This window comes from Culex quinquefasciatus, chromosome 3, assembly GCF_015732765.1.
Source record: "Culex quinquefasciatus strain JHB chromosome 3, VPISU_Cqui_1.0_pri_paternal, whole genome shotgun sequence".
NCBI lineage: Eukaryota > Metazoa > Arthropoda > Insecta > Diptera > Culicidae > Culex > Culex quinquefasciatus.
In genome coordinates this window covers 192,801,046-192,826,974 of record NC_051863.1, presented here as the reverse complement: position 1 = coordinate 192,826,974, position 25,929 = coordinate 192,801,046, and the positions used below count along the sequence as shown (strand labels likewise).

Genomic DNA, 25,929 nt, shown 5'->3' with positions numbered 1-25,929 from the left:
AGTGGGGAGACTTGATCCCCTTTTTTTGTATCGCACATAACTCTGTCAATTTCTCACAAAACTATGATCTTTTTGCATGAATTGAAAGCTTAAACATTCATCTATGTTTGGCTAATACGGGTTTTTCATAAGATGAACTCTTCGAATCATGCCAAGCGTTTTAGAAAAATATTTTAAACCGGCATTTCAAAAATGTTAGGGGTAACTTGATCCCCCTTTCAACATTTTGAAGAAATCTTAAGCAAAATGTTTCTTATTCATCCAAACTTTTAATTTTCTATAAGTTACAGCAATTTCACATTAAACCTGTACGTTTGTGTTCAAAATATAACAAGTTTAGCATGCAAAATATTTAAAAACATAAAATTTCCTTTTTTAGACCAAAATTGAGCATGTTTACAAAAGCTGGAAATTTTTGTTTACAAAACTTTTTAAAAAAGGTTCAAACTGCAGTAAGTTATGTACAACTATACTAAAGGAAACTATGTACGAAAACCCAGCCCAATTATTTAATCTTGAGGCTGATTCCAGTGACTGTAAAAATGCAGGGTCAAGTCTCCTAAACGCACTTTTTAAACAATTGATTGTAAAAATAGTATGGCGATAAATTTAACTTCAAATGCGTAAGGGTTTTGGAGTTGATATATTAATCAAACAATTCATGTATAAAAAATATTTTTTGGAATAATTTTTCAGTGTTTTCTATACTTATCAAAACAAAGAAAAAAGATCTCTTGGGAGTTTTTGCAGCACTTCTTAGAAAAATGTGTGTAACTCAATCTAAACATTTTTAAATTTTTTTCTTTGTTTTCTACAATGAGTTTAAGTCAATTTCGCACAACTTTCTAGAACAAAGCTAATTGTTTTACCCACATGCTGACGAGATACAGGCTTGGGATCAAGTCTCCCCGGGGATCAAGTCTCCCCACTCTCCCCTATGACAGACTTCATTTTTCAGTCTCGAAAATATTTTAACCGAAAGCTCGTCCAAATTTCCATAAGTTTGCCTTTGACAGCTTTGACTCGTTTCAATATTTACATAAGCTTATATATTATCGAGGTTTCTACAAGCTGAAAAAAATATACTATTTTCAGTTATGAGCAATGCAATTAAACTTATATCTGTACTGCCGTTCTACGCATAATTGTCCCATGTTCAAAAAAGTGCAACTGAGAAAAACGCGATTGAAATTTTTTGAGCATAATTGTGGGTTCCTATACGCCCTATGTGTCCCTAATCGCCCCAGTTAGCAGTTTATCACCATTATTTGTGATTCTCTTGCTATACAACAGGTAAACAAGACATTATGCTTAGTAAAACTAATGATTCCGTGTAAGAAAATACTTGGTGGGACAATTATGCGTAGAAGTTTAACGATGGGACAAACAGACTTGGTGTTGTTTTTAATGACTTTCCGAACAAAGTACCAGATTTTATGTGTTTCTCTTAATGTACACATCAAACTAAACTAAAAAATGTCATAAAGTCAAAATCGTCCAAAACTGACTGAAACTGATTTTTTCTACATTTTTATTTTTAAATTCGCATAAAGACTTTTATGTAACATTGTATGGAGAATCGATTCCCACTATCGTCCCACGTTTAGACCACTTAAAAAACAGTTTTAGTAAATGATTTTTGTATTTTTTTTACGAGAGACATACCATCCTGCATTTTTCATGAGTCTTTTTGTAACATTTTTGGCTATTTCCCCAAAAATTTTAAACGAAAAAAAATCGCGACATCACCATCAAATTCAACTTTTAAGCCTGTTATCATAGAAGTGGCGTGTATTTTTCTTTCAGTGTATTTTTTTCAGAAAGCCCGTCCAATTTCCTACAAGTTTGTCTTTGACCACTTTTTGATACGGTGCAATGGCTTTGAGATACAGTTATTTTTAAATTACATAATACAAAAATATTTAAAAAACAAAACTTGCGCCCTTTTCGAATGTCATTTTAGAGTACAATTGGCTGCATATTCACAAAAATGGCTTATATAGGCCTAGGATAACATGTCTACAAAGTTTCATTGAACTCGGAGAGGGTCGGGTACAAAAGTACCAGAAAAAAAAATCCCGATTTGAGCTGGAAATGCTCTACGATATTCATTCTGCAAACTATAATAGTTTGAGAATTTTCTAAAAATACGGTTTTTTATGAAAATTTTTATTATCGTTTAATATATATAGTTTTTTTTGAATAGGTCTAAAAAAAAACTCTGAATTTTTAACTATGTACATAGGAAACCCATTGGTGGTTTAAAAAAATAGTAGAAAAAAATAGTAGATATTTTTTCACATAAAGGAGGTATTAGACTATGACAAACGTATGCGTATGCATGTTAACGTTTCTACAAAACAAATGCAGGCAAACTGTCAAAAAGTGCGAGTCTGTTTGTCACAGTCTAATACCTCCTTAAAATGGTGTCAGAAAATAAAACTCAATGCTGTTTTGCTATCGTTTAATCCCAAATCGATCTGCTTAAAATTTTATTCAGTAAAATACACAAACCACATGTTCGTTCGTTTCACAAGTCCAAAAACTTTTTTTTTCATCTTCTTCTTCTTTTGCTTGCTGCATGTTCATTCTCCAGTGTTGCTAATGTTGTAGTTGGTTGACCACGTCCTCGATCCTTCCCAGCATCCGAGAACTTTTTCGTGATTCCTTGTTGGAAGGAGGGAATAACAAACAGGAAGTTTGGGTAACGTAAAAGAAATCAAACAGTTTTTTTTTAAATTTATATGTACGAAAAAAAATAGAACAGATTTGCTACTTGTTTAAGTTTTTGTTTTGTGAAATGGGAGACAAAGAAAACGTTGATTGACAGTCTAATTCTATATGCGTGTACTTTTGTTTAAAAAACGATAAGTCATTAACTAATATGTATATAAAAAAAAAAAACAAACTCTGTCTCGTCTTTCTTCTTATTCGAACGTTTTCGCTCTAACCTACGATTTGTTCACAATTGTGTTTAAACTAAACAAGCGAAGATGTGCATAAATAGATTCTCATGGGAGCCAATGTTTTTTTTCACTAATTTGTTAGATTTAAGAGAGGGGGTATATTGCAAATAAAAAAATCTACGGTTTCGCTCATGCAAGTATACAAAAATCAGGTGTAATTTTATTCATTAAAATCATAGTAAAAAAACTCTCTTGTATTACACTCAACTTTAAATGATTTTCGTTTTTCCTTTACGCGTGAAGAGACCAAACAAAAAAAAAAATATCTTAAAATCTTCAATTCAAATTACAATATCTTTTTTCATCTTTTTGCAGTTCGTGTTAGTTCAATCAACAATTTAAAAAAAAGTATAATTAATTTGCTTCAAACTACAAAAATTCATGACATTGCAATCATCATCACAACACTTTCATCCAAACTTTCCGCATCATCATCACACCACACGGCTCTGTTCTGGTTCTGTTTTACTGTGTTCGAATATATTGCAACACTACAATACAACTGTTGTTTACACCATTGTTTTTCTTGTTTGGTTTTGGTTTTGTTTGTTTGATTATTGTGTGGAAACTACCGCGGCGAGCGTTGAAATGGCCTTAATTCTAGTATGTTGTTGTTGTTGTTGCTGCTGCTGTTGTTTCGACCTCGACAAATCGATCCATCTCGAATGTTGTTATCGCTATTGTTTTGCTTATGTGAGTGCACGTGGATTCGATTATTACATTTTGCTACCATCATTCTTCACGTGTTAGGGTTTTTGTTTGTTTTGCTGTTGATGTTTTAGTATTCGATTATAATAATTAGCCTTTAATTATTACTGAATATTGTTTGCAATGCGTGTGAGAGTGTGTATGCGTGAAAGTGTTTTTGGATTTTTTTTTATCTTCTTCATTTTCCTTTATTGTTTCATTACAATAATATTCTTTTATCCTTTAATATTACCGTTAAATTACTTCACTAAATTTAGAGTTTATATTGTTGAACCGAATATAATGCTTAACACGATCAATTGAGATGAGGGGGAGAAAGGAAAGGGGTGGGGTAAAGCGGCAATAGTTGCACAATCTGAAATTGAAATAGAAGAGAATAGAATAAGGGACATGAACAATTTTCCTAAAAATACCAACATTAGTTCACTTGCGAATGCCTTTCCTATGGTCAAAAAATATTGTGTTTATCCATAAAATTCGCCATGCAATTTTGACAGGTGTCCATGCAAAATTGTATGTCAATAATCCAAAATCAGTATCTCGGGAAAGAGTCGGCAGATCCATCTCAAAATATTGCTGTAGACTAGACACTAGATAAGGACAATATGTAATTGTCAATTGAATTATTCATCTAGTAGTCTGATAATAATATTTTCCATTTTTTTTACAGTTACGCCGGTGTAGCGCAAGGTATAAAAATTAAATAAGGTAAGGCGGATTTCCAACTGTGAAAAAAGGTAGCACAAAAACCGGATTTTATATCGAGATTTTCAGCAACGTGCAGCATTTTAGGAAAATTTAACCGGATTTTTTTCTGTAGGATTATTTAACTGAACCGAAAATATATATAAAAACTCAACTTAAAGCGATTTTCAAACCAGTTTGGCATGCTAAACAACAATAAGGGGGGAAAACGTTTCGGGTTTCGTGCTAACTATTTTTCGAACAGCTGGAAAACACAAAAAAGTACGAGTTTGTTTGTTTGTTTGCCATAGTCTAATAGCTCCTTCACCAATTTACGAAGTTCTAACAGGATTCTAGCAGAGTTCTTACAGAGTTGTACATTCTTACAGAATTCTAACAGATATGTTCCATCGTTATCCAGATATTTAAGCGAAGATGGCGTTACAAATGGTGCACAACCGATATGTAAAAATCACGTAGTTGTACCAACCATACAAAAAAGTGTGCCATGGCTTGACAGCTACACCTATTTTTTTCTAATGTTGGTACCACTGAGCGATTTTGACGTTTAAGGCGTGCAGCAAGGGGCAGGAAACTCTAATATTTCTTTAAAATACTGAGTATATTAACGATATTCCAGTATACTTGTTAGTATACTAACCGAAAAGCAATAAACTGTTAGTATATTAAGATACTCTCAGTATATTGGTAAGTATACTGGCGATATGTAAAGGAAATAATAAGTATACTAACATATATTTTGATATACTGGTTGACATAATAATTATAGCTCTAAGAGTTTCCAACCCCTTGGCGTGCAGCTGTGTTAAAATATTTCGTGATTGGACTTCGAGTTACCATAAACTAACGTAACAAAACTGTTAAATAATTGATTATTTCTTTAATAATTTATTAAATAAAAAAGCATGATTTTAATGGTCAAAATATCTCAAAAGTTAGTTTTCAAAGAGCTAATTTTTTTTTACTAGAATGTTCCGTTTTCAAGTTATATCCATTTAAATTGAATTGAATTTATTGAATTGAGAGTATCTAGAAACTTGAGGTTGGAAAAAAATCCTGGATTATCCACAAGGAATGTTTTTTTTTTCAATTCGATCACATTTTTTTGTGTTTAGCATTTTAGCAACTATTCAAATGTTAATGTTGGTTTTTTTTAATAATTATTATAGATACTAGGGTGGGTACGTTTTTCAAAAAGTTCTCCGATCATGTTTTAGTATGGTTCCTCTTGTAGTGCATAAAATGTTGTCCATACAAAAATGGTATGCAATGTGTCTTCGTAAAAAAATTAAAACCAACATTAAGACATTTTATGCACTTGTATCTACGAACTAAACCTTTACGAACTCTTTTTAGATCATAAAATACCAATAAAATACCCTCCAAAATTGTTTAGCCACATAAAAAATAGAAAACATCAGATTGCATCAAGCAATTACAAATTTAAAGCAATCGCTTGAGGCTACCTTGCCAACCAAAACAGCCAAGTCATGGTGTTTTGTCTAACGACATCAGATTAGGCTCAACTACTACTGATAGTCGATTAGCTGTGTTGGTTCGCTTAGCGACACACAACCAAAATTACTACTGTTTTAAACGATAAAAAATAAAATGAAGCAAGCACTCACCTAATATTATGTGATATTCCACGAAGAGTTGGATATAAGATCGTTGTTCGCGCCACCGGACGACGATGAGGACGACGAGGACGCGGACGAGGCGGTGCTGATGGTGGAGGCGATCGACGCCGAGTCGCCGTTGTTGCTGGTGGCGGCCCAGGCCAGCTGGGGCTGTTTCGGTCCCCAGATCCGCACCGTGCCGTCGTCGGAAGCGGACGCCAACAGGGACGGATAGACCGGATTCCAACTGACGCAGTTGACGGTTCGCGTGTGGCCCACGAGCGTGGCCAGCGGTTCCTCGCGGCGAATGTGCCAGATGTACACCTTGTTGTCCTCGCTGCCACTTGCGACGAAGCTTTCGTTCACGCCGCCAAAGCACGAATAGATGGTGTAATTGCCCTGCGTAACGCCCTGGAAGCGTCGCACCAGACACTTGTCCTGCAAGTCCCACAGGTGCAGACCCTGCGACGAGATGTTGAGCAACGCCAGTCGGTCGGCCGAGTTGACCGAGAACGTCATAATCGGGCACTGCTCCTGGATGAGGTTGGCATCGGTGCGGGCATTGTCGAAGCTATAGCTCCGTATTCGGTAGTGCGTGTCGGCAGCTAGAATCGTTTTGTTGTCCGCACGGAACGCCAACCCGTTCACACGAACTCCCTCCCAGTGGTCGTGGACGGTTCCGTCCAGGTCAACCAGATAAAATTGGCCCCGGGTTCCTCCGGTGACGAATCGTGTGCCGTCCTTGTTGAACGCGGCACATGTCAGACTGTCGTCGGTAGAATGCGATACCTTCGTCACGAGCTTTTCTTGCTCCACGTCCCAGATCCACAGGTCGGGGCAATCCTCCGGACCGCACACGATAAAGTACTTCGAGTCCGGGCTCCAGGCGATAAAGCTAACTCCGTAGGTGTGATTTTCGAATATTTTCTTATTTTTCAGCACCAACTTGACCGGATCCACCTCCCAAACGATGACGGTGTTGTCTTTGGAGCCCGTTGCCAACCGGAGGCCATTCGGTGAAAACTTGCAGAACCACACCTCATCCGAGTGGTCGTTCAGTACGTGCAGTGCCTGCATCGGGAAGCCCTCGGACGAGCAGTTGTGGTCAACCAGCAGCGACACGTTGTCAATGTTGGTACTCCAGGCCATATCGTGACATTTGCAGCGTTCAGTTTGCATCTCGACTGACTGCGCAAGCAAACTACGGAGACGTCTCGGTGGCAGCATGACGGTGGCCGGCAGGTACGACTGCAAACGGTCCATCAGTCGGGTGCGGGACTTGACGCCCTTGCCTTCCCAGTTGGCCCGCTGGTACAACTGTTGATTGTTGGTGCACATCATGTACGACGACAGCTGATGAACACGGGGCGTGTTGTGCTGCAACGGTGTCAACTCGTTACGCAACACGTGCAGAGCGTCGATCGGACGACCCTCCTCCAGAAACTCCAAATACTTTTGCTCCAACAGCAAAAACTTCATCTCATTCATGCTGGTACGATCCGTTTTCGAATCTACCATCGTCTGCAACTCCTGAAGATCATGGTCAGCTTTGGTCCAATCACCGGACAGTACATGCTGACGGAACTTGGACGCCGACGGATGCTCCAAGCAACAGCCGGACTCTTGCATCAACGCTTCGGCACTCCGATCCAGCCCAATGTTCTTCAAGTGTTGCCCAATCAGTCGCACAATCTCCTGGTTAGTTCTGTCCAACTTGATAGCGGCACGATGACCCGAGGACTCGCCATTGGTGGCCACGGCACCGTTGCTCGACTCCGGCGCCACCTCCTGCTGGCCGTTGTTGTTGTTGTGGCCATTCATATCGCACGAAGACGAGTCCATCGGCGAAGCCGTCGCTCCGTTGAGATTGCTATTGTCGTTCAACATTCTGCGTCGTTTGCTCTGGGGACTTGAGGTCAAGGAGCTCTCTTTGCCCTCGAGCCCTTCCCCCTGGTCGACGCCGCCCTTGTCCGCCGCTTCCTGTTCCGCACTCGCTCCCGACTGCTTCCGGCGCCGCTGAGACTTTCTACGCTGCTGTTGCTGCTGCTGCTGCTGCTCTTTCTGGTCCTCCTTCTGCTGGTGGCTGCGCTGTCGTCGATTCAGTTTGTCCTCTTTTCGATCCACGCCGGGCTGAGCCTCTAACGGACCAGCAACAGAGGACGAAGACGACGCTGCTGCAGAGGCAGAGGCTGGTGAGGAACGTGACCGCTTGCTGCCACCAGGGGCCACGGGTTGAGACTGAGGGGAGGATTGGTGATGGTGGTGGTGGCTCGTGCTACTTGTGCTAGGTACCGTTGCTCGTCGTTCATTGAGGTCTTCTTCTGAGGACGAGGACGACGACGACCTTGCAGAAGAGCCGTGCTGCTCCCGAACGTAAGCAATTTTGAGTGTGTTTTAACATTCAAGCTGCGGGCGAAAAATAACAAGAAATATAATTTGAAAACGTGCGAAAAGGTGTTCCTGTTTTTGATTTCTCCTATCATAAAGGATTAAGAACAACTTTATCAGCCATTTAGTACCACAATATCACATTCTTCGCATTATACCAGTTTTGTTTTTGTTACTATAATAAATTATCAAATTTCCAATAAATGATAATTATTTATAACACAAAGTTTATTTTTCCAAACTGTGGTCTCAATCGATTTTACAATTCTATAGATTCTTTTAAAGGTTCAATAAACAAAATTAAGATTTTTCCCTTTATTATTGGATATTTTACAATCCGCCTAGTTTCAGGGGTATCAAAAAAAAAACCCCCAAAAAGCTTAAATTTAGTTTAGGCTATTACAATTATTTTAAAAAGTTGTTGTTCATTCCTCTGCATTTAGAATTATTTTTTAACATGTTTGGTATATTCAAAAATCTCTAAATTTGGAAAAATTTCGATGTGGTACTCTGCCGTTCTACACCCAAAGGAAAAATATATCTCAAAATCTGCAACAGTGGATTTGCTGCAGAAAATGTCACATTTTATAACATTGTTTGCAGCAAGCCCGTAGATCATTTTTGCCCGCGTGTAAACATGTCAGCGATCTGCAGTTCTCACCACGTTTTCCACTTTTTCTCATCGAAACCGACTACTTTATCGACTTAATTTTGCTGGGCGAGATAGGACGCCGTCTATTTTTAGACGATGACTCAGCACTTTTCCACTCTTGCACCTCAAAAAACCAGGTGGCAGCACGATGTAACGCCACATTTCTATGCTGGCCCGTCCCCGAGCAACACTCCAAAGAGAAGAATATGTTGGTGCTCTTTCACTCACATTTCATCTAGCGTTCATGGCGCGGTGGTAGCGTGTCGGATCAATAATCAAGAAGTTGGTGGTTCAATTCTCGTTCCGTTAAGGGTTTTTTTTTGTGAAATACAACCAAAAAGCCGTCGGTAATTTCGATAATTGTCGGTAACGGGCAAAAATGTCATAACCCTATATCGCAAAAAATGCATGAGGACAGTTTTCATAGGGACGTGGCGTTACATCGTGCTGCCACCTGGTTTTTTTAAGCGCAAGAGTGTAAAAGTGCTGAGTCATCGTCTAAAAATAGACGGCGTCCTATCTCGCCCAGCAAAATTAAGTCGATAAAGTAGTCGGTTTCGATGAGAAAAAATGGAAAATGTGGTCTAAAAATAGCGACGCCATCCCCCTATGCATCACAATCCAGCGACCGCCGTTTGGGTGCGGGAATTTCCGACATTCAAGTGGAAGTATACATTTTCTTAACTATTTGGTACATTTTTAAAGTTACAAAAAAATAAAATAATGAAAGAACTAAATTTATTTTAATGAATTCAATTTACTGTTTTTATTGAAGTTATCAGTTCGTCTGAAAATTTCATATCAAGATTTATTTCAGATGATATAAATTTCTGATACATTCACAACAAGGAATAGATCTTGTTTATTTGTTGAGCAACAAAAATTACGATTTTTTGAAATGAAAACAAAATATAAAAATTTTAGAAAGCTTTTCAAACGAAAATTCTTGTTATATTATTTGAAAATAGGATAACCCTATCCGTCAAAATTTAAAAAAAATTAAAGGTTTTTTTTACCATGACCAAATTGGGTACTAAAGCCCTATGTAAATTTTTATGTACAACGGTAAAAAACACCATTAAAAACCATTTCTGATCACTTTTTTTCATTTTAATGCAAAAATAAATTTTGACAAGACAACATTTTTTCGATGGATCAACTATGGTTCCCTTGGAACGAGCTGTCAAGTAGGAGCTTTTCTGTCAAGAAGGACCGCGAGGTTAATTTTTCAAAATTGATTTCAAAATCAATTTTAAACTCTTTGTGGTCGTACGAAGGGTCATTGTACTCAGAATAATAAGCTTTATAGCTGTAAACAATAATATCAGCAATCTAAGCTTCATTTTAGGACCCAATTGGAAGAATGTCTCTAAAAGGTTTTTTGCTAGCAGAAATGGGTGAATTTCATTAAAAGTTTTCGAGAAATTACAGTCAAAAGTTAAAAATGTATTTAAAACTAGAGCTACCAAGGACGTAAGGTTTAAATCTGAAACTACTAAACAATTTTTTTTTCCATGAATTCCCATAAATCTGAATAAAATATTTGCCATGAAAAACATATTTTCTTTATTATTTTGTTTCATTTCAATGTTAGTCATGAAAAAACTATTTGCTGAATGATTTTTTTTTCATTTCAACTAAATAATCAATGTTATTATTTTTATATTTTTTTCAAACTGGTCGTAACTGGACGTATTCAAACGCAATTTTATAGTTTTGGAGCATGGATTCATTTTACTTACTTTCCAAACACTGTGATTAAAAAAACCTAGCTGCTTCTTATCAATTCAAAATACTAATCATTATTTATTGTTATTTTGAACGAATTGAAAGACAGCTTTTTATTTAGAAATATAGTTACTTGAAGCTGTACGTTTTTTTTAAGCAGCCAAGGCATTTATATTAAAAATATGAATATATTTACCTGACGTTGTACTTTTTTTTCAAGCAGCAAAGGCATTCATTGGACCTAACACTTATATTGACCATTATGTTGCTCTTTTATACTATTTTTTTGCAAAAACCAGGATCAGAACAATTTTCGACAAATTTCAAATTTCCCGTTTCCCGGGAATTTTGTAACCCCGAGAAATTGGAGGCCCTAGTGAGATGTTATTGTGCCTCCCACAATTGTGGATCGCCTGAATTTAACTAATAATTTCACAAAAAAGTTATCAGACTATTCATAAAACATAACTAAGCTTGAGTTTCGTTGGTTTCAGTGTGTGAAGTTATTTAGTAAAAAAATTAGAGGACCAAAGTTTGTTTACATCCGTAAGAAAAAAGTGTTCCGAATTTGTGGATTTCAAGGGTCAATGTTTTTCTTGGAAATTTTGAAATAAAACATTAAAAATTTACAGTTGGTCAAAACATCAACCGAAAGAACCCAAGAAAAGCAACATGGAGGTAAAAGCTAATCATTATATTCAATTATCGATTTTCTATGATTTTTTGGACATTGGTCGAGCTGTAAACTGTTCCGCATATGAGGGATGACCCAGTATGGAATAACAGCTCAAGAAATAGTAAAATTAATTAGTGAAATTGCAAATACCCTATTTATTTATTTTTTACTTCCCTCGGGTGTAAATAAGCTAGTAACAATTTATTTTAATTAAAAATCTATTGCTAATTAAAAATATAGCTGTTGGCATTTATTATAAATATTATATAACATAATGTATCCCCTGTTTAATAGAAATTATAAGATTTAAAGATTTATCAAGCTCCCAAATCATATCTCGCGAAAACCTCATCTTTGACCACTAAAAAACAACACAAAGAGCAGTGACAACCGCAACAGCAGACAAAACCGCCGATAGGTGGTGAGGGGGGCAGGGCCAAATCAAAGTCTCAGCCCCAACACCCACTGCCCCTACCCTGTTATACTATTCGAGACTATAGGAAGAGCCAATCCCATCCCATCCAGCTCAGCAAGACAAGAAGAAGACAAGAGCACCAGATATTGATAAGCCAATCTCCTTCCTTTTTCGTCGTCATGTCTGCACAAAGAAAACGATGCAGTTTTTTTCGTGCATCTTTGAATCTTTTTTTCGGGTTGAGCAATCGATTTTGTTGAACAATTATACTAAATTTTTGCTATGCTGCGATTTTGTCGTCGACGACACTGCACCCAGAAAGGGTCGAGCATAGAAACAGTGGAGGCGAGCGACTAATTCGAGAGAAAATGGCTGATTAAGTTACAACTATGTGTCTGTTCTTTGCGTTTGGAGTTTAGTAGGGGAATTTTGCTCTAATTAGTTTTTTTTCTTCTCTCACTTTAAAGTGGGATTGATTACGAAAATTGGGGCCTGAACTTACCTCAGCAGTGAATTGAAGGTAATCCCTGGATGACCCCGTAGAACCTGCGCAGGGAGGCACGATTCCGACACTTCCGTGAGGAGGCTGGGAGTGAGTTGGCCAGTCACTTTCTAAACGTCGACGGCGACGACGATGGCAAGAAAAGTCAGCAACCAAAACAACGAAAATATATATCAATTGCAGCCATATGCAATATTTTTTTCTGCTGCTTTTGCTGCTATTACTAATACCATACCTTTCTGAACTGCTACTGCTGTTGCTGCCTTTGCTTTGTGTTACTCCTCCTACTCTCTCTCCGAGCTCGGCTGTGTCTCGTTCAATGTATTAAAAATAATACTACGCTGATGGTGATGATGGTGGCAGAAACAACGACGTCGATCGAATGCTCCTTCTACTTCTGCTTCTGTCTGCCTTGACTGCCTTCACAACTTCACAGCTGATCAGCCCGTTGACTGTGTTGGTGAGATCGGGTCACGCACGACCACGCACGTAACAGTACTGGTAGTACTGCGCTTTGCACTGCTTCCTGGACTCCACTTGACTCTCCGTATCAGTTCGCCTAGCTGTTCATTCAACAAACACTTGTGCCTTCTTCAACTACCCCGATTCTGAACACAAACTTTTTTTTCCGTGTATTGGTGTGTTGATCCGTCAAAAGCACCTGGCGAGACGATCCCGAACTAACAATCAACGGCTTCTGTCAACCAAACAGCCTGGTATGATCCACTGGCTACTAGATGTCTCTACGGTTGCTTTGTTCAGTCAAGCAGGCTGCACTCATACACTAGTCTTCTTCTTTGAGTTGTTGTCCGTTCCACAAACACACACTTAGATTTTTTCGCAGCTTTTGCTTCTTTGTGTCTCTGTATGATTTTTATGTTTTTGTTTACGTTCTACTTTTTCTTTCCAGTGTTCAATACTTCGTCTTTCACTTTTTCTCTACGGGAACTCTCACCCTTCCGTTTCTTCTTCTTACACTTCTTCGTCTGGCAACACTTTAGCTGCACTCATCACTTCAGGCTTCGTCTCGTCCTTGTCCATCAGCCCTGTCTTCCCTGCTTAAAACATTCCAATAAAAATTTCAACCTTGGATCGATAAATTTCAACCCATTATCATCCCCTCGCAGGTCTTACTCGAGCGTTTCCAATTCGTGTGTTGACGAGACAATGTCTCAAGTCGTCCCTCTTTCCCCAATTTTCTCTCTGACCCGTCTCGCAACACACAAAGGAATCGCTCGAAGCTTCCCCGTCATACTACGCACTTGGAGTGCCTCGTAATTCCCCTTAAAAAGTTCCCCCAAACTCGTCCTTGCACCTCCACAGAACGTCGATCGCTTGTGCAACTCAACACCCCAGAACAACCCTTTAAACGTACCCCATTTGCCTTGTAGTGTCCTCAGCAAAAAAATATTCAAAAAAAAATACCTAGTCTTTTGCACTTATAACTTTTCGCTGCCACGGAGAAAACAGTAATGACGACGACGACGACGGCGAATACACCAAATGTGTGAAAAGACTGCGTATATCTACACGCAAAAAGCTCTACCTGACCAAAGGCAGAACACCACTACCAGCAGAGCAAAGTGGGTTCGTTTCTGTTTTGGTGCAAGTTTGTAAATAAATCGAAACTCGAAACAAGAGAGAGACTAGACAAGCGAACAGGGAGAGCTGAATAGAAGAGAGAGAAAAGGAGGAGGTCAAGCGTTCTGAATGGAGTAGGCCGAGCGTGGTTAAAACGTCTTCATATTAATGTCAAACTGGCCAGACCCACCGGGTAGTGTTAGTCATAAATGTGCTTCGTTGTTAAACTTCTGCAAAAACTTCTAAGAGCATTGATCCTGAGCACACGAATTTAAAGCGTTATAACCCCACAAGCTTGACTGAAACCAGGAATTTGTAACGGATTTTAAGCAATTTATTTAAAAAAATTTTTTTTTTTTTTGTCTAGAATTTAGCATATGAACTTGTTTCAGCAATTTGATTATTTCTCAGATTTTTAAAAAAGACTATTTTTATTTAAACAATAGACTTATTAAAATTAACATATTCAAACGAAAATCTCTTTGACTTGGAATGTTTGTAAAAAATATATTTTTATGATATAGTTAGGCCGTTGCAAATATTTTTCAAAGTTTATGTCACCTCCTTTTCAAAATTGGTCCAAAAAATCAGGGGCAAAAAAATATTTTTTCAAAAAACTTCAAAATTTTAATCAAAATAAATGTCAAACTTTAATTTTGGAAAAAAAATCGTCAATACTTAGGGATTTTGGAAATTTATGATTGCAAAACAACCGGACAGGTGTATAATCCATTTTTAAACACTTTTTTCACTCAAGTGTTAAAATCGTGGCTTGTAAATTCAATTTTTATTTTTTTTATTTTTTTGCCAACCCCCCCCCCCCCCCCCTCGACTTTGGTCAAAGTCGAGGGACATAAACTTCAAAAAATATTTGCAACGGCCTTAGTTCAATAGTATAATTCGAGGTATTTGTATTCACAAATTTTCACTAGATACTGCAATATGGGTTTCAAACGAACCGACATTTTATACTGATATTCACTACATCAGAGTAATGTAAAATACCATCCATAAACCACGTGGACACTTTTTTGAAGTTTGAGATATTTATTTACTATTGAGTTTGAGATATACGCGAAATTTTGAATAATTTTCCTTTGTACATGTTTTAATTTTTAATGTGATTTACCAATTTTATAAAAATCTCCGTAAACGTAAAAATTAGAAAAGGATTTCGTGTGTTTGATTTTCAGTGTTTATATTATCAAATTTAGTCGAAGGGCACTTTTGAAAAGTTAAACTTATTTTTGTTTGAATTTTCAAGACATTTACAGTTTTCGGAATTTTAAATGCTTTATTTAAAAAAAACCTGATGTTTATAAATATTTTATGTACTTTTTAAGCATTTTGAGTTTTTCAAAGTGTCATAAAAAAATTCTGAATTTTAATGTTAAAAAAAGTTTTTGTTAAATTTTCTTTTCTGCAAAAAAAATAAAAAAGTATAAAAATTGAAAAAACGAGCCATGGTTTCAACATTTTAATGAAAAAGTGTTTAAAAATGCATTATACACCTGTCCAGTTGTTTTGCAATCATTAGTTTCCAAAATATCTAAGTATTGAGGAAAATTTATTTTTTTTCTGCGAAAAATAAAATTTTTGCGGTGCTGTACATTGCATTTTCATAAAAATTCAAAACATTTTTAAACAATTTCAAACATGCTAAATATGATTATCATTGCAGAAAAATGCATTTTAGATTGTTTTCAGTTGGTTAGTTTTCAATTTTAATGGAAATTTTGAAGTTTTTTGGAAAAATATTTTTTTGCCCCCTGATTTTTCTGACCAATTTTGAAAGGGGGGCACATAAACTTTGAAAAATATTTGCAACGGCCTTAATTAAAAAGTACAGAAAATATTAAAATATTTTAAAATTTCAGCATTGAGAATTCATCAAAAACATGTTAATCCCACAAGGATTTTTTTTGAATGAAAATGTATTTAAGTTACCGACGATCAAAATATTAAAATGAAATTGAAGAAAATTTTCTTAAATTGTTGCTATAACAACATGTATTTTTTCAGTGGAGCTTTTTCCGCAGTGCGAAAAAGTGATTATTTTTTAACAATTTGAACCTGAAGTTCTGAATATCTGGTAAGAACCTTTTTTCTATTGTGAATTTGATTTTGCTTTTTAAAAATGTTATTCAAAAAAAGATCTATTTTCTAAAAAAAACACTGCAAGTAACAGGAAACAAACCAATTCAATTTTACTTACCAATTTAATTGTACAAATTTTATCTAAAGCAACCAGATTTTTTTATGATTTGTTTTATTTCCAAGTTTACTTTTGAACAACTGAATTTCGGTTAATCGAATCTGGAATGAATCTGAAAACAATTTTGCTGATTTTTCTGTTATTGTTACAGTCCAGACTCGATTATCCGAAGTAAAATTTTGCCAAGGCCTTCGAATAATCGAGTCTGGACTGTATGTGGTTTTATTAAAGACACCTTATTAGTTCAGTGACATTCCGGTCGTCTATTTTCCTATTTAAAACCCTTTCAGGCTTAGATTATCAAAAAAAATGAAAAGTCATTATTGGGATCATATTAAAATTCGCTTCGCTTTGCTTCGCGCTTATTGGGATTGCAGATTAAGTGTTGCCCAAGACACTGAACTCAGCTGAAACTTTTATCAAGATTCTATAACCTGCCCGCAAAGTTGTATGAAGACTTGTACTGCCGCTCTAATCTAGTCCGTCCCATATGTATTTTTGTCAAAAATGAGATAAACTTAACAAAAGTTTTAATTTTACATGTACTTTTAGCCTATTGAATAAAAAAGGAGTGTTTGTTCTAAAAAATCCAAAATAAATATGACTTTCGTGCTGTCTCATATGCAAAATAAAGGCAAGTCAGTTCCTCATTTAGAAATGTCTCGCAAATCGTTTAAATGGATACGAAATTTTTGAAATCAACAGAATATATCTTTAAGAGTACATTTAACTTGAAAATATCATTAATTGTTGAAATATTGGAAAATTTGAAAAAATCAAAATATTCCAAACATTTAGTGACTTTTTTCTTTTGAAATATAAAACCACGGTAAGAAAAAATAAAATACATACCATTATGGCTAATATCTAAACCATAAAATCAGTTATATTTCTGGAATGAATAAGCTTGATCCTGGATCTGTGAGAGACTCGTATTTGGAGCGTAGTTTTTTTCAATTAGGCTAGGGCTTAGCAGTTGAGATTTCTATTTGCCTCTGTAATATATTAACAATTTCCGGTGCCGCTGCAGATCATATTTTCATATCCAGAAACTTTACCAAATACATTATTTAAATAAATAAATCTGAAATAAACTTTTTTTTATTATTGACTTAGAAAACTACCAAAACAAACCTGGAAATGACAGTTAAACCAGGTTGAACCTGGGTTGTAAATGTTCAATCCTACCATGATATTATAACTGACTTGCCTTTATTTATGGACGAATAAAGTCAAGTTGGTCTCTTGCTGGAAATTTCTCAAATTTACCTCCAAATTGCTAATTTTTTTAATCAAATTTATGGTAGTGGTGTTTTCAAGACTGATGTTGAAATAACTGTATAAATAATTATATAGAAATAATAAGTTTAGAATGGTAAAAATGGTGACACTTTTTTTGGGCTTTTCACAGCGTTATCTCAGCACTCATTTTTTACATATGGGACGGACTAGATTAGAGCGGCAGTGTATGAGATAACTAATGATGCGAAATGACTACTTTTGACATGAAAATGCAACATTTCATCCAAATATTAAAAAAAAAAACATGGAAAAGACGATTTACGAGTTGCTGCCATGTCTTTTAAAATATCGTGCGTCTCCATCGATTCGCTTCAAACAATGGAGACGCATGGCGTCTCAAGGAAAAAGATAAATTATTTTTTTCGGAATAACGTTATTCAGTAAACAAGCACTAATTTCTTTTATCAAAAAAATATAAAATAAATAACCAAATAAATACTGAGAATCATTCGTACACTCCCTCATCGTTCAATATGCTTTGAGCTCGGTTTGTAAAGCTCACAAACACCACTTCTTGAATCGTGTGGTGGTAGAGTGAAGGAATGTAGTGGATAGAAACCAGACAAAATAAACATTTGCGTGGTTGAAGCAAAAGAGTCTCTATTTGAACCAATACAAGCTTCTGAACCTGTGTAAGCCATGCATCTGTCGGTCCAGTGAAACTTAGGTCCGTATGTTATCTCGGCGGTCCAGTCAGTCCAACTGGGAATGAACACATCGCCAAGCAAACATTACGAAGTAGGTGGTGAAAGGAACCAACCAAACCGAGACCACAACCAGTTGAACGTCAAGCTTCGCTGTGGTGTTCATCGTCAGTCAGTCAGTCTTCTCTCGTAACATGGTCGCAGCAACGAAATCCTGTACGTGGCATACGACGGCGATCCTGGTGCTGTTGCTGATCGGCCTGGCCGGAACTCAACAGCAACCTCAGCAGCAGCAGCAACAACCTCCGCAGCAGCAAGCGGAACAACAGGAGTCACGACCATGGTACGAAGCCCTTCCGGCGGTGGCCATGGATTACAAGGTGCACATTGAGGCTGGAAAAGAAGACTGCTACTTTCAGTATGTCCAACCGGGCAGCACTTTCTACGTCAGCTTTCAGGTGGGTTGATTTCCCCTCTCGTCAAAACGCGATCGTTCCCCAGTGTGTGTGTGTGTGTGTGTCTTTGTAGGTGATCCGGGGTGGTGACGGAATGGCCGGATTTGCCGTGCGGAATCCACGGGGTGAGATTGTGCACCCGTACCAGTGGCAGGCGTCCAGCGATTACACCGACGGATCGTCGATGGGTGGATACTATGCCGTGTGTATCGATAACCAGTTTGCCAAATTTGCGTCGAAGCTTGTGAATCTGTACCTGACGGTGATCCGGTACGACGAGTGGGAGAAGTACACCAAGGAGATTGAGGATTTGAACGTGAACATTAACAACTTTACGGTGAGTAGAGGGCGGACAAGTTTTTGGTTGGTTCGTACTAGATGTGTTGACATAAGAATGTTGATTAATTTTCTTCGGTAAACGATGACTTGAAAAAATTTTTTTTTTGAATAATGCTGCCGCTCCAATCTAGTCCATCCCATATCTGGAGTTTTTTTTAAAAGGAATTATATAAATTTTACAAAGTATGTCTTTAAGAATACGTTAAGCTTGAAAATATCATTATTCAATTCAATTAGTGTTTATTAGAGTTTAACAGTTCTGCTCCAGGATGTTACATTTGCAATTCAGAGATTTGGAGAATCTTTCAACTGAGATCAATTCATAAACCTTTACAGAGAGGGTACATGTTTCTAAATTTAGACTTTGCTAGCTGCATGCTCTTTTAAGGTAAATTTAAAAAATATAATTTTCTGTTAATTTCTGAAGAATATTAATAACGAAATAATCCAAACCTTTTATGCTTTTTTTCTGTTTTGCAAGGGAAAACTACGGTTAGAAAACATGAAATGCATACCATGTGGCTAATACCTACATCATACAATTAATTCTATTTTGTCTTGAATGCATAGTTCTGGCAGAGATTCCACCTCCGATAAACGGAGTTTTTTTAAATTAAATTCAAGAGTTTAGCAGTGCAATATTTTAACAATTTCTGGTGTCGTTGCCATATTTTGATATCTGAGAATTCTATCGAAATCTGAAATAAACAATTTTTTATCATTCGGTGATCATTATTACTTGGAAAATACCAAAACAAAACTGGAAATGATACTTTAATCAGGTTGAAACTCTGGTGTAAATGTTCACGCCTACCTTGATACCATGACTGACCTGCCTTAATTTATAGACAATCAAGTCAAGTCGGTCTCTTGATGAAAGTTCCACAAATTTAACTCCAATTTGTTAGTTTTTCAAATCAAATTTATGATAGTGGTGTTTTTTAGACTGATATTAAAATAACTGTATGAATTTTTTTTTATAGAAATTGCGGCAGTCTTCACGTTTTTTTTCTTAAAAGAATATATAAATAAAAATATAAGTCCTGTTTAATTTTCACAATATTTGATTATTTGGGTGGATGGTTTTCGTAGAAGTTAAAAAAATATTTATTTTTGTTTTCTGTTCTGATTTTGAATAAAATTGTGAAGATTTCGTTACAGATTAAATTATTTTTGCATGTTGATTTAATTTAGTTTTTGAAAAATGTTTTTGATGAAGATCTTCAAAATATTTTTACTGGGGAAAGTGTGACAAAAATGTATTTTTGTTTTAAGATTGTTTTGTTAAATCTTGCTTTGATATGAAATTCAACATAATGTAAAAGGATGAAATAGTAGCAAATCAGTTTAGCTACATTAGTCGAACATTGAAATAAGCAGCTCTATAAATGACAATACGCATGCCTTACATTTTGATTTCAAAATATATTTAGAGCCCATCCATAAACCAAGTGGATTTTTTTTAAATGAGAAAAGTTTTTTTGGGTCACGTTCAAATTCAGTAAAGATTTTTTCAGTTTATTAAAAGTTTATATTCGATAAAGCATAAAGATTACTTTCTTTATGTTAAACATAAGATTGTCATAGTTATTTTAATATTTTTCACGTTCCGCGAAATTTCAGTTAAATTTGGTGTTTTGAAATTAAGGTCCTCGAGATATTCCCGGGCAGACGGTAATAACAAAATTCATGCCATTTCAATAACAAATACTGTTAAAATAACAGAAAGTGTTATATTTTCTTCATGAAAATTCCATTTTTGCATAAGAGTTGAATAACACTTTATGTTATCATAACAAAATTTGTTATTGGTCTGATATTGATTGAAAGCAAAAACATCTTGAGAATAACATGTTTTGTTATGAAAGAATAACTCCAACTGTTATTGGGATGATCGGATTAGTTGTTAAAGTAACAAAAAATAATAACAAAGATTTGTTTGAAGAATAACATAAAATGTTATTAGTCTGTTATTACAATAACAATCCAATAACAAGAAAATCATAACGACGAATAACAAATTTTGTTATAGATAACATAAAATGTTATTGGCTTAGTATTTTCAAATATCAAAAAATGCATTTTTGCATGCGGGTTTGCATTTTTTTTACGTGAACAAAAAATAACTAAGCCTAGTGTTATTCACCCGCAAAGTCTGTTCCCAACTTTCAAATATTCAGCTGTTGAAAGGAAGCCCACATCTCAGCACAGAATAGTAACTTCACACAAGTAATGCTTCAACAGTGAAATAAATGAATTGAACAAATTTTTGCTACACGTGTTCTGGCATTTGGCATGGATTTATTAAATATTTAGAAAGTCATAGTTTTATTTCAAAAACATTAAAAAATAAGTGTTTAGGCTAGTACATAAGACAAACTGAGAAATTGGTTCAATCGCTTACATTATTGTTTGTTGTAATTATTAAGGTTAGCTTGGGTGTGCACAAAATAGTACGAATTCAAATGTCAACCTTAGGGAGCGTTCTTTTATTACGTAACGCGAAAAATCAGACTATTAGACCCCCCCCCTCGTAACAAAATTTCCATACAAATTTAAAAAAAAATGTATGGAGCGTAACACGGCCTCCGACCCCCCCTCCCCCCCTACTGCGTTACGTAATAAAAGAACGCTCCCTTATCTTATGTAGCCAAGCATAATGTTGGAAAATACTTTTATAACCTACAACAATCCAATGAATCAAATTCAACAAAGTCTAGATGAAAACAGGTTGTAAATTTAATACAGTTATTTTATAATAGTTTTTTTTTTTATAATCTGCCAACAAATTATTACTAAAATTCGTTGAAATTATTGGGAGATAATGGTCTCCAGATGTAAACACTTAATACCACCAACATGTCACCACGTCAGAAAATTTATTACGTTTCCCGTTGATAGCTGTTATCTACACTAAAAACTTCTGCAAAAAAAAACAACATTTTGTCTTTTCTCCCCCTTTCCCGCCACCCCCACCCTTCTCCAGGGCACAATCTCGACGGTGGAGCGCAACCTGAACGCCATGTTCCAGTACCAGTCGCACTCGCGGAACACCGAAGCCCGCGACTACGCGCTGATCATCGACAACAACTCGTACGTGCAAAGCTGGTCCCTGCTGCAGATCGTCGTCATCATCCTAACCACCTCGGTGCAGGTGTACTTTGTGCGGAAGCTGTTTGACGTCAAGAGCGGTACGAGCACCAAGATGCGGATTTGAAGGATTTTTTTTTTTTGAGGGGAAGATCCAGGTTGTGAAGAAGCGCGAATATCATTCCAACAAACAAATAGAAACGCTACCAGCGCACAACGAATGATGAGTGAAGTATTTTTTTTAGTTTCCTTTAATTATAACAGCATGTTTCTTGAGATTTAAAAAAAAGGGTAATTAAGATGCACGGTTAGTCACAGACTGTTCGTAGTAGCCCCACAAGGAGAAGAATGATCGATTTTTATGGCCGTGTTTTCAGATTTGATACTTATGGTCGAGATTGTTTGTCTCGTCACTTTAAAAGTGAAAACAGTTCGTTTTGTCATTTGTGCGTCCGAATGCAATATATATTCTGTTTATCAATAAACAAATGTACATTAAATTTGTTTTAATTATACCTAATTGAAAGAACTCAGAATGTCCTTATTGAGAGTCTTGCTCCTAATCCAAAGGCCGTCAGTTTGAATCCTGGGGTGGAAGATTCCTTGGAGTAAAAAGAGGTTTCGGTGCTCTCCTCATTCAAGCCTTTGGACTCCTAGGTTCGATCGGAAACTTGCAATAGAGACATCAAAGGCCTGGGGGTCGTTAAAATTTATTGGTTTTTTTTTCTGTTGTTAGGCCGTTGCAAATATTTTGTGAAGTTTATGTCCCTCGACTCTGACCAAAGATCTTCGTATTTCAACTTATTTAACTCATAATTTAAAGAAAGTTTTAAAATTATCAGAACGAAAATGACGGAAATAAAAAAAACGCGTCCGACCACAGGCACAGATTGCTTCGATCATCACCACATCAACAAAGTAAAATAATATTACTTTTTCAGTCATCAAAATATATAATCATTATCTACAGTTAAAGGGTGACGAGAGATAATTCATGAACTTTTAGAGTCGTAGCATACTCGAATTGCCGAGAATTTTCCAACTTTTCCATCCAAAATATACTAAACTTATGTAAAAAATACCAATTGCTTGGCAACAGCCGTGTAGGGCTCATTTTACCGCAATTTTGCGTAACAACTTTTTAAGGAGCTATAACACTATGGCAGAACAACAAACAAACTCGCACTTTTTGACAGTTTGCCAGTTCGCCTACTTTGTTTGTTTGCCTGGATTTGTTTGTACAAACGTTAGCCTGCATGGCCTACATTTGCGAGTTAGCCGCAAATAATATTGCGAGTTTGGCAAGCTGTCAAAACAAAAGTGCGAGTTTGTTTATTGGTTTGCGGTAGTGTAATGGCTCCTTTACGTTTTCAAATGTAAGGTGAGTTTTTAAAAATCTGAAAATATTTTTATAGAAAATATATAAAAAAAAATAAGAAGGACTACTTGCAATTGATAGTTAGACATGTTTGTGTTGAAATTAAAAATAAATTACTGACTAACTACTACTTAAACGGCAGCTTTTTTCTGCGCCTCAGAAAATGGGTCCAAGACTGATTCCTTAAACTTTTTATGTCATTTTTCATTTCTATTCTACACCAATACAGTTGTTTCGTAACCATTAATTTTCAAAAATTCTTAGCCTTAAGGAACTTTTTTTTTACGAAAAAAAACTATTTTAAATGATGTTTGCAACGTCCTTATCCATCTTATTATATCGAATGAATTTTGTTTAACTTTTATGTTAAATATTTATAAATTTGAATTGATAGTATTTACACAATTAACAAGCCCTACAAATAAATCATTTCAGTTTAAATGTACGAATTTATTGAAAATATTCTCAGTACATTAAATCGCAACAAGGTACCAAAATCAAGGAATTTCCGAAAAAAACTCGTTTATTGGCATTTATGGACGAAAACTATAAAGTAGACCTTAAACAAGTAAGAGGAGAGACAGACTTGATGATCACAACAACCGTTTTCGTATTACTTCCTGTCACATGGTGGATGAATCCCTAGGTAGGTATGTAGATTAGATCAAATGGCGTCTCGGGCGTCGCGAGGTACAACTCATAGAGCAATTCCAGCTCAAATCAGGATTTTTTTCTGGTACTTTTGTACCCGACCCTCTCCGATTTCAATGAAACTTTGTAGACATGTTATCCTAGGCCTATATAAGTCATTTTTGTGTATATGGAGCCAATAGTGCTCGAGAATAACATTTGAGAAGGGCGTAAGGTATTTAAATATTTTAGTATTTTGCAATATAAAAATTACTGTATCTCGAATCCGTTGCATCGTATCAAAAAGTGGTCAAAGACAAACTTGTAGGAAATTAGACGGGCTTTTTGATTAATATACACTGAAACAAAAATACACGCCACTTTTATGTCATTTTTAAATTTTTAAGTTTAAAAGTTAAATTTGAAGGTGATGTCTCGATTTTTTTCGCTCAAAATTTTTGAGGAAATACCCTAAGATGTTACCAAAAGACTGACGAAAAATGCAGGATGGTATGTTTCTCCTAAAAAAATACAAAAATCATTTACTAAAACTGTTTTTTTGAAAAGTGGTCTAAACGTCAAAATTTTTAAAAACCGGTAGTGGGAATCGATTTCCCAGATAATTTTACATAAAAGTCTCCATAATGACCATTGTCCTATGTCCATTCCTTGGGAAGATACAGCGGTTTTAAAAATAAAAATGTTGAAAAAACGGGATTTTTTGGTGGTTTTTGGCATTTTCTATATGACAGACTTGGTTTTTCAGTCTCGTAAATATTTTTACCGGAAAGCTCGTCCAATTTCCCATAAGTTTGCCTTTGACAGCTTTTTGATTTATATCGTTTTTATATTTACGTAATCAAATTTACTATCCTGGTTTCTACCACACTGAAAAAAAAAAATTTTATTTTCAGATAAGCAATGTAATTAAGCTTATATCTGTAAGCCAAATTGAAATGCTGTTTTGAGTCAAAACTTCAATATTATGTACACCAAAAGATGCGCAAGGATCTGGCCTACGCGCTTGTGTTGTTTTAGGTAAACGCATGGGTGGCCAAATTGCCTCAAAAATTATCATTTTTGAAAAATCTTTTTTACGGGTTAAATCCCATTTAAAATTGAAGGGCGCTGCGCCAGCCCCTGTTACGTCCAATCATGCTCATATTTGGGATTTGGACTCAGTACGCCCACCGGAACCAGCCCCTGAATGCCCGCCAAAAAGTCATTTTTGTTACACTCTATTAGATAGGTAAGGCAAGTTTTTCAGCTGTCGAGTTATCACGAAATATAGAGATTTTCAGCAAAGTTAAATTAAAAAAAAAATCTTTGAAAATATCCCCAGATTTTTTTTCTGTGGGGTTGTTTAGCAAGCCAAACTGAACCAAAAAAACGCTTTAAAACAAAAATATTGCTATTTTAAATAAATTTTTGGTTCAGTTGTGTACAAATAATATGAACTGGCAAGTGCGCTGAAAGGAAAATGAACTCGGCCGATAATAGAAAATGCCTCGACTTCAGTCTGACCAGAATAGACTTTGGAAATATTTTTGTAAAAAGCTTGAATAAGAAATAGCAATAACTTTTGGTAAAAATCAAATTTAACTAAAATTTACACAATAAGCTGTTCTGCTCGTTGTTGTGTTTGGTTTTAGTACTTTTCATGGAACACCCCGGATTATTGAGCATCATTCAGACACCACCGCTTAGAGTGATGGGAATGGGTGTATTTTCCCAATGTTGTTATTTATTGAATTAAATTAAAAAAACTTACCCGTATCCAGACTGCCATGTTGTTGGCTATAAGAGAAAAACCTGCAAGAAAGAAGAACACAATATTAATTCATTTTGAGTGTGATATGGTTACTAGAAATACTACTTTATTCATATAGAAACAAGGCAATTTGGAACATTTCGAAGAATATAAAACATCAAATTC

At 35.9% G+C, this 25,929-nt stretch overlaps 2 protein-coding genes across 9 annotated transcripts; one reads left to right on the top strand and one right to left on the bottom strand.

Annotated features, from left to right (window-relative positions):
- Nucleotides 1-2,450: 2,450 nt before the first annotated feature.
- LOC6031006 (WD repeat-containing protein 26 homolog) lies at nucleotides 2,451-25,786 on the bottom strand. 8 transcript variants are annotated; one of them, XM_038264733.1, is made up of 5 exons: nucleotides 13,785-13,935; nucleotides 12,595-13,417; nucleotides 12,360-12,469; nucleotides 6,008-8,404; nucleotides 2,451-4,029 (listed from the first exon to the last, which is right to left on the bottom strand). In XM_038264733.1, exon 4 carries the CDS (start codon nucleotides 7,883-7,885, stop codon nucleotides 6,014-6,016), a length of 1,872 nt encoding a protein of 623 aa, XP_038120661.1. In that variant the 5' UTR covers nucleotides 7,886-8,404; nucleotides 12,360-12,469; nucleotides 12,595-13,417; nucleotides 13,785-13,935; the 3' UTR covers nucleotides 2,451-4,029; nucleotides 6,008-6,013. The 8 variants fall into 8 exon arrangements, with proteins under 8 accessions (XP_038120661.1, XP_038120662.1, XP_038120663.1 ...); XM_038264734.1 differs by having other exon boundaries at nucleotides 12,595-13,414; nucleotides 13,735-13,889; XM_038264735.1 differs by having other exon boundaries at nucleotides 12,595-13,414; nucleotides 13,785-13,884.
- On the top strand, nucleotides 18,032-22,485 carry LOC6031007 (transmembrane emp24 domain-containing protein 5). The gene is made up of 3 exons (XM_001841808.2): nucleotides 18,032-18,559; nucleotides 18,630-18,893; nucleotides 21,882-22,485. The coding sequence occupies exons 1-3, from the start codon at nucleotides 18,296-18,298 to the stop codon at nucleotides 22,110-22,112; spliced, it is 759 nt and encodes a 252-aa protein (XP_001841860.2). The 5' UTR covers nucleotides 18,032-18,295; the 3' UTR covers nucleotides 22,113-22,485.
- Nucleotides 25,787-25,929: the final 143 nt, after the last annotated feature.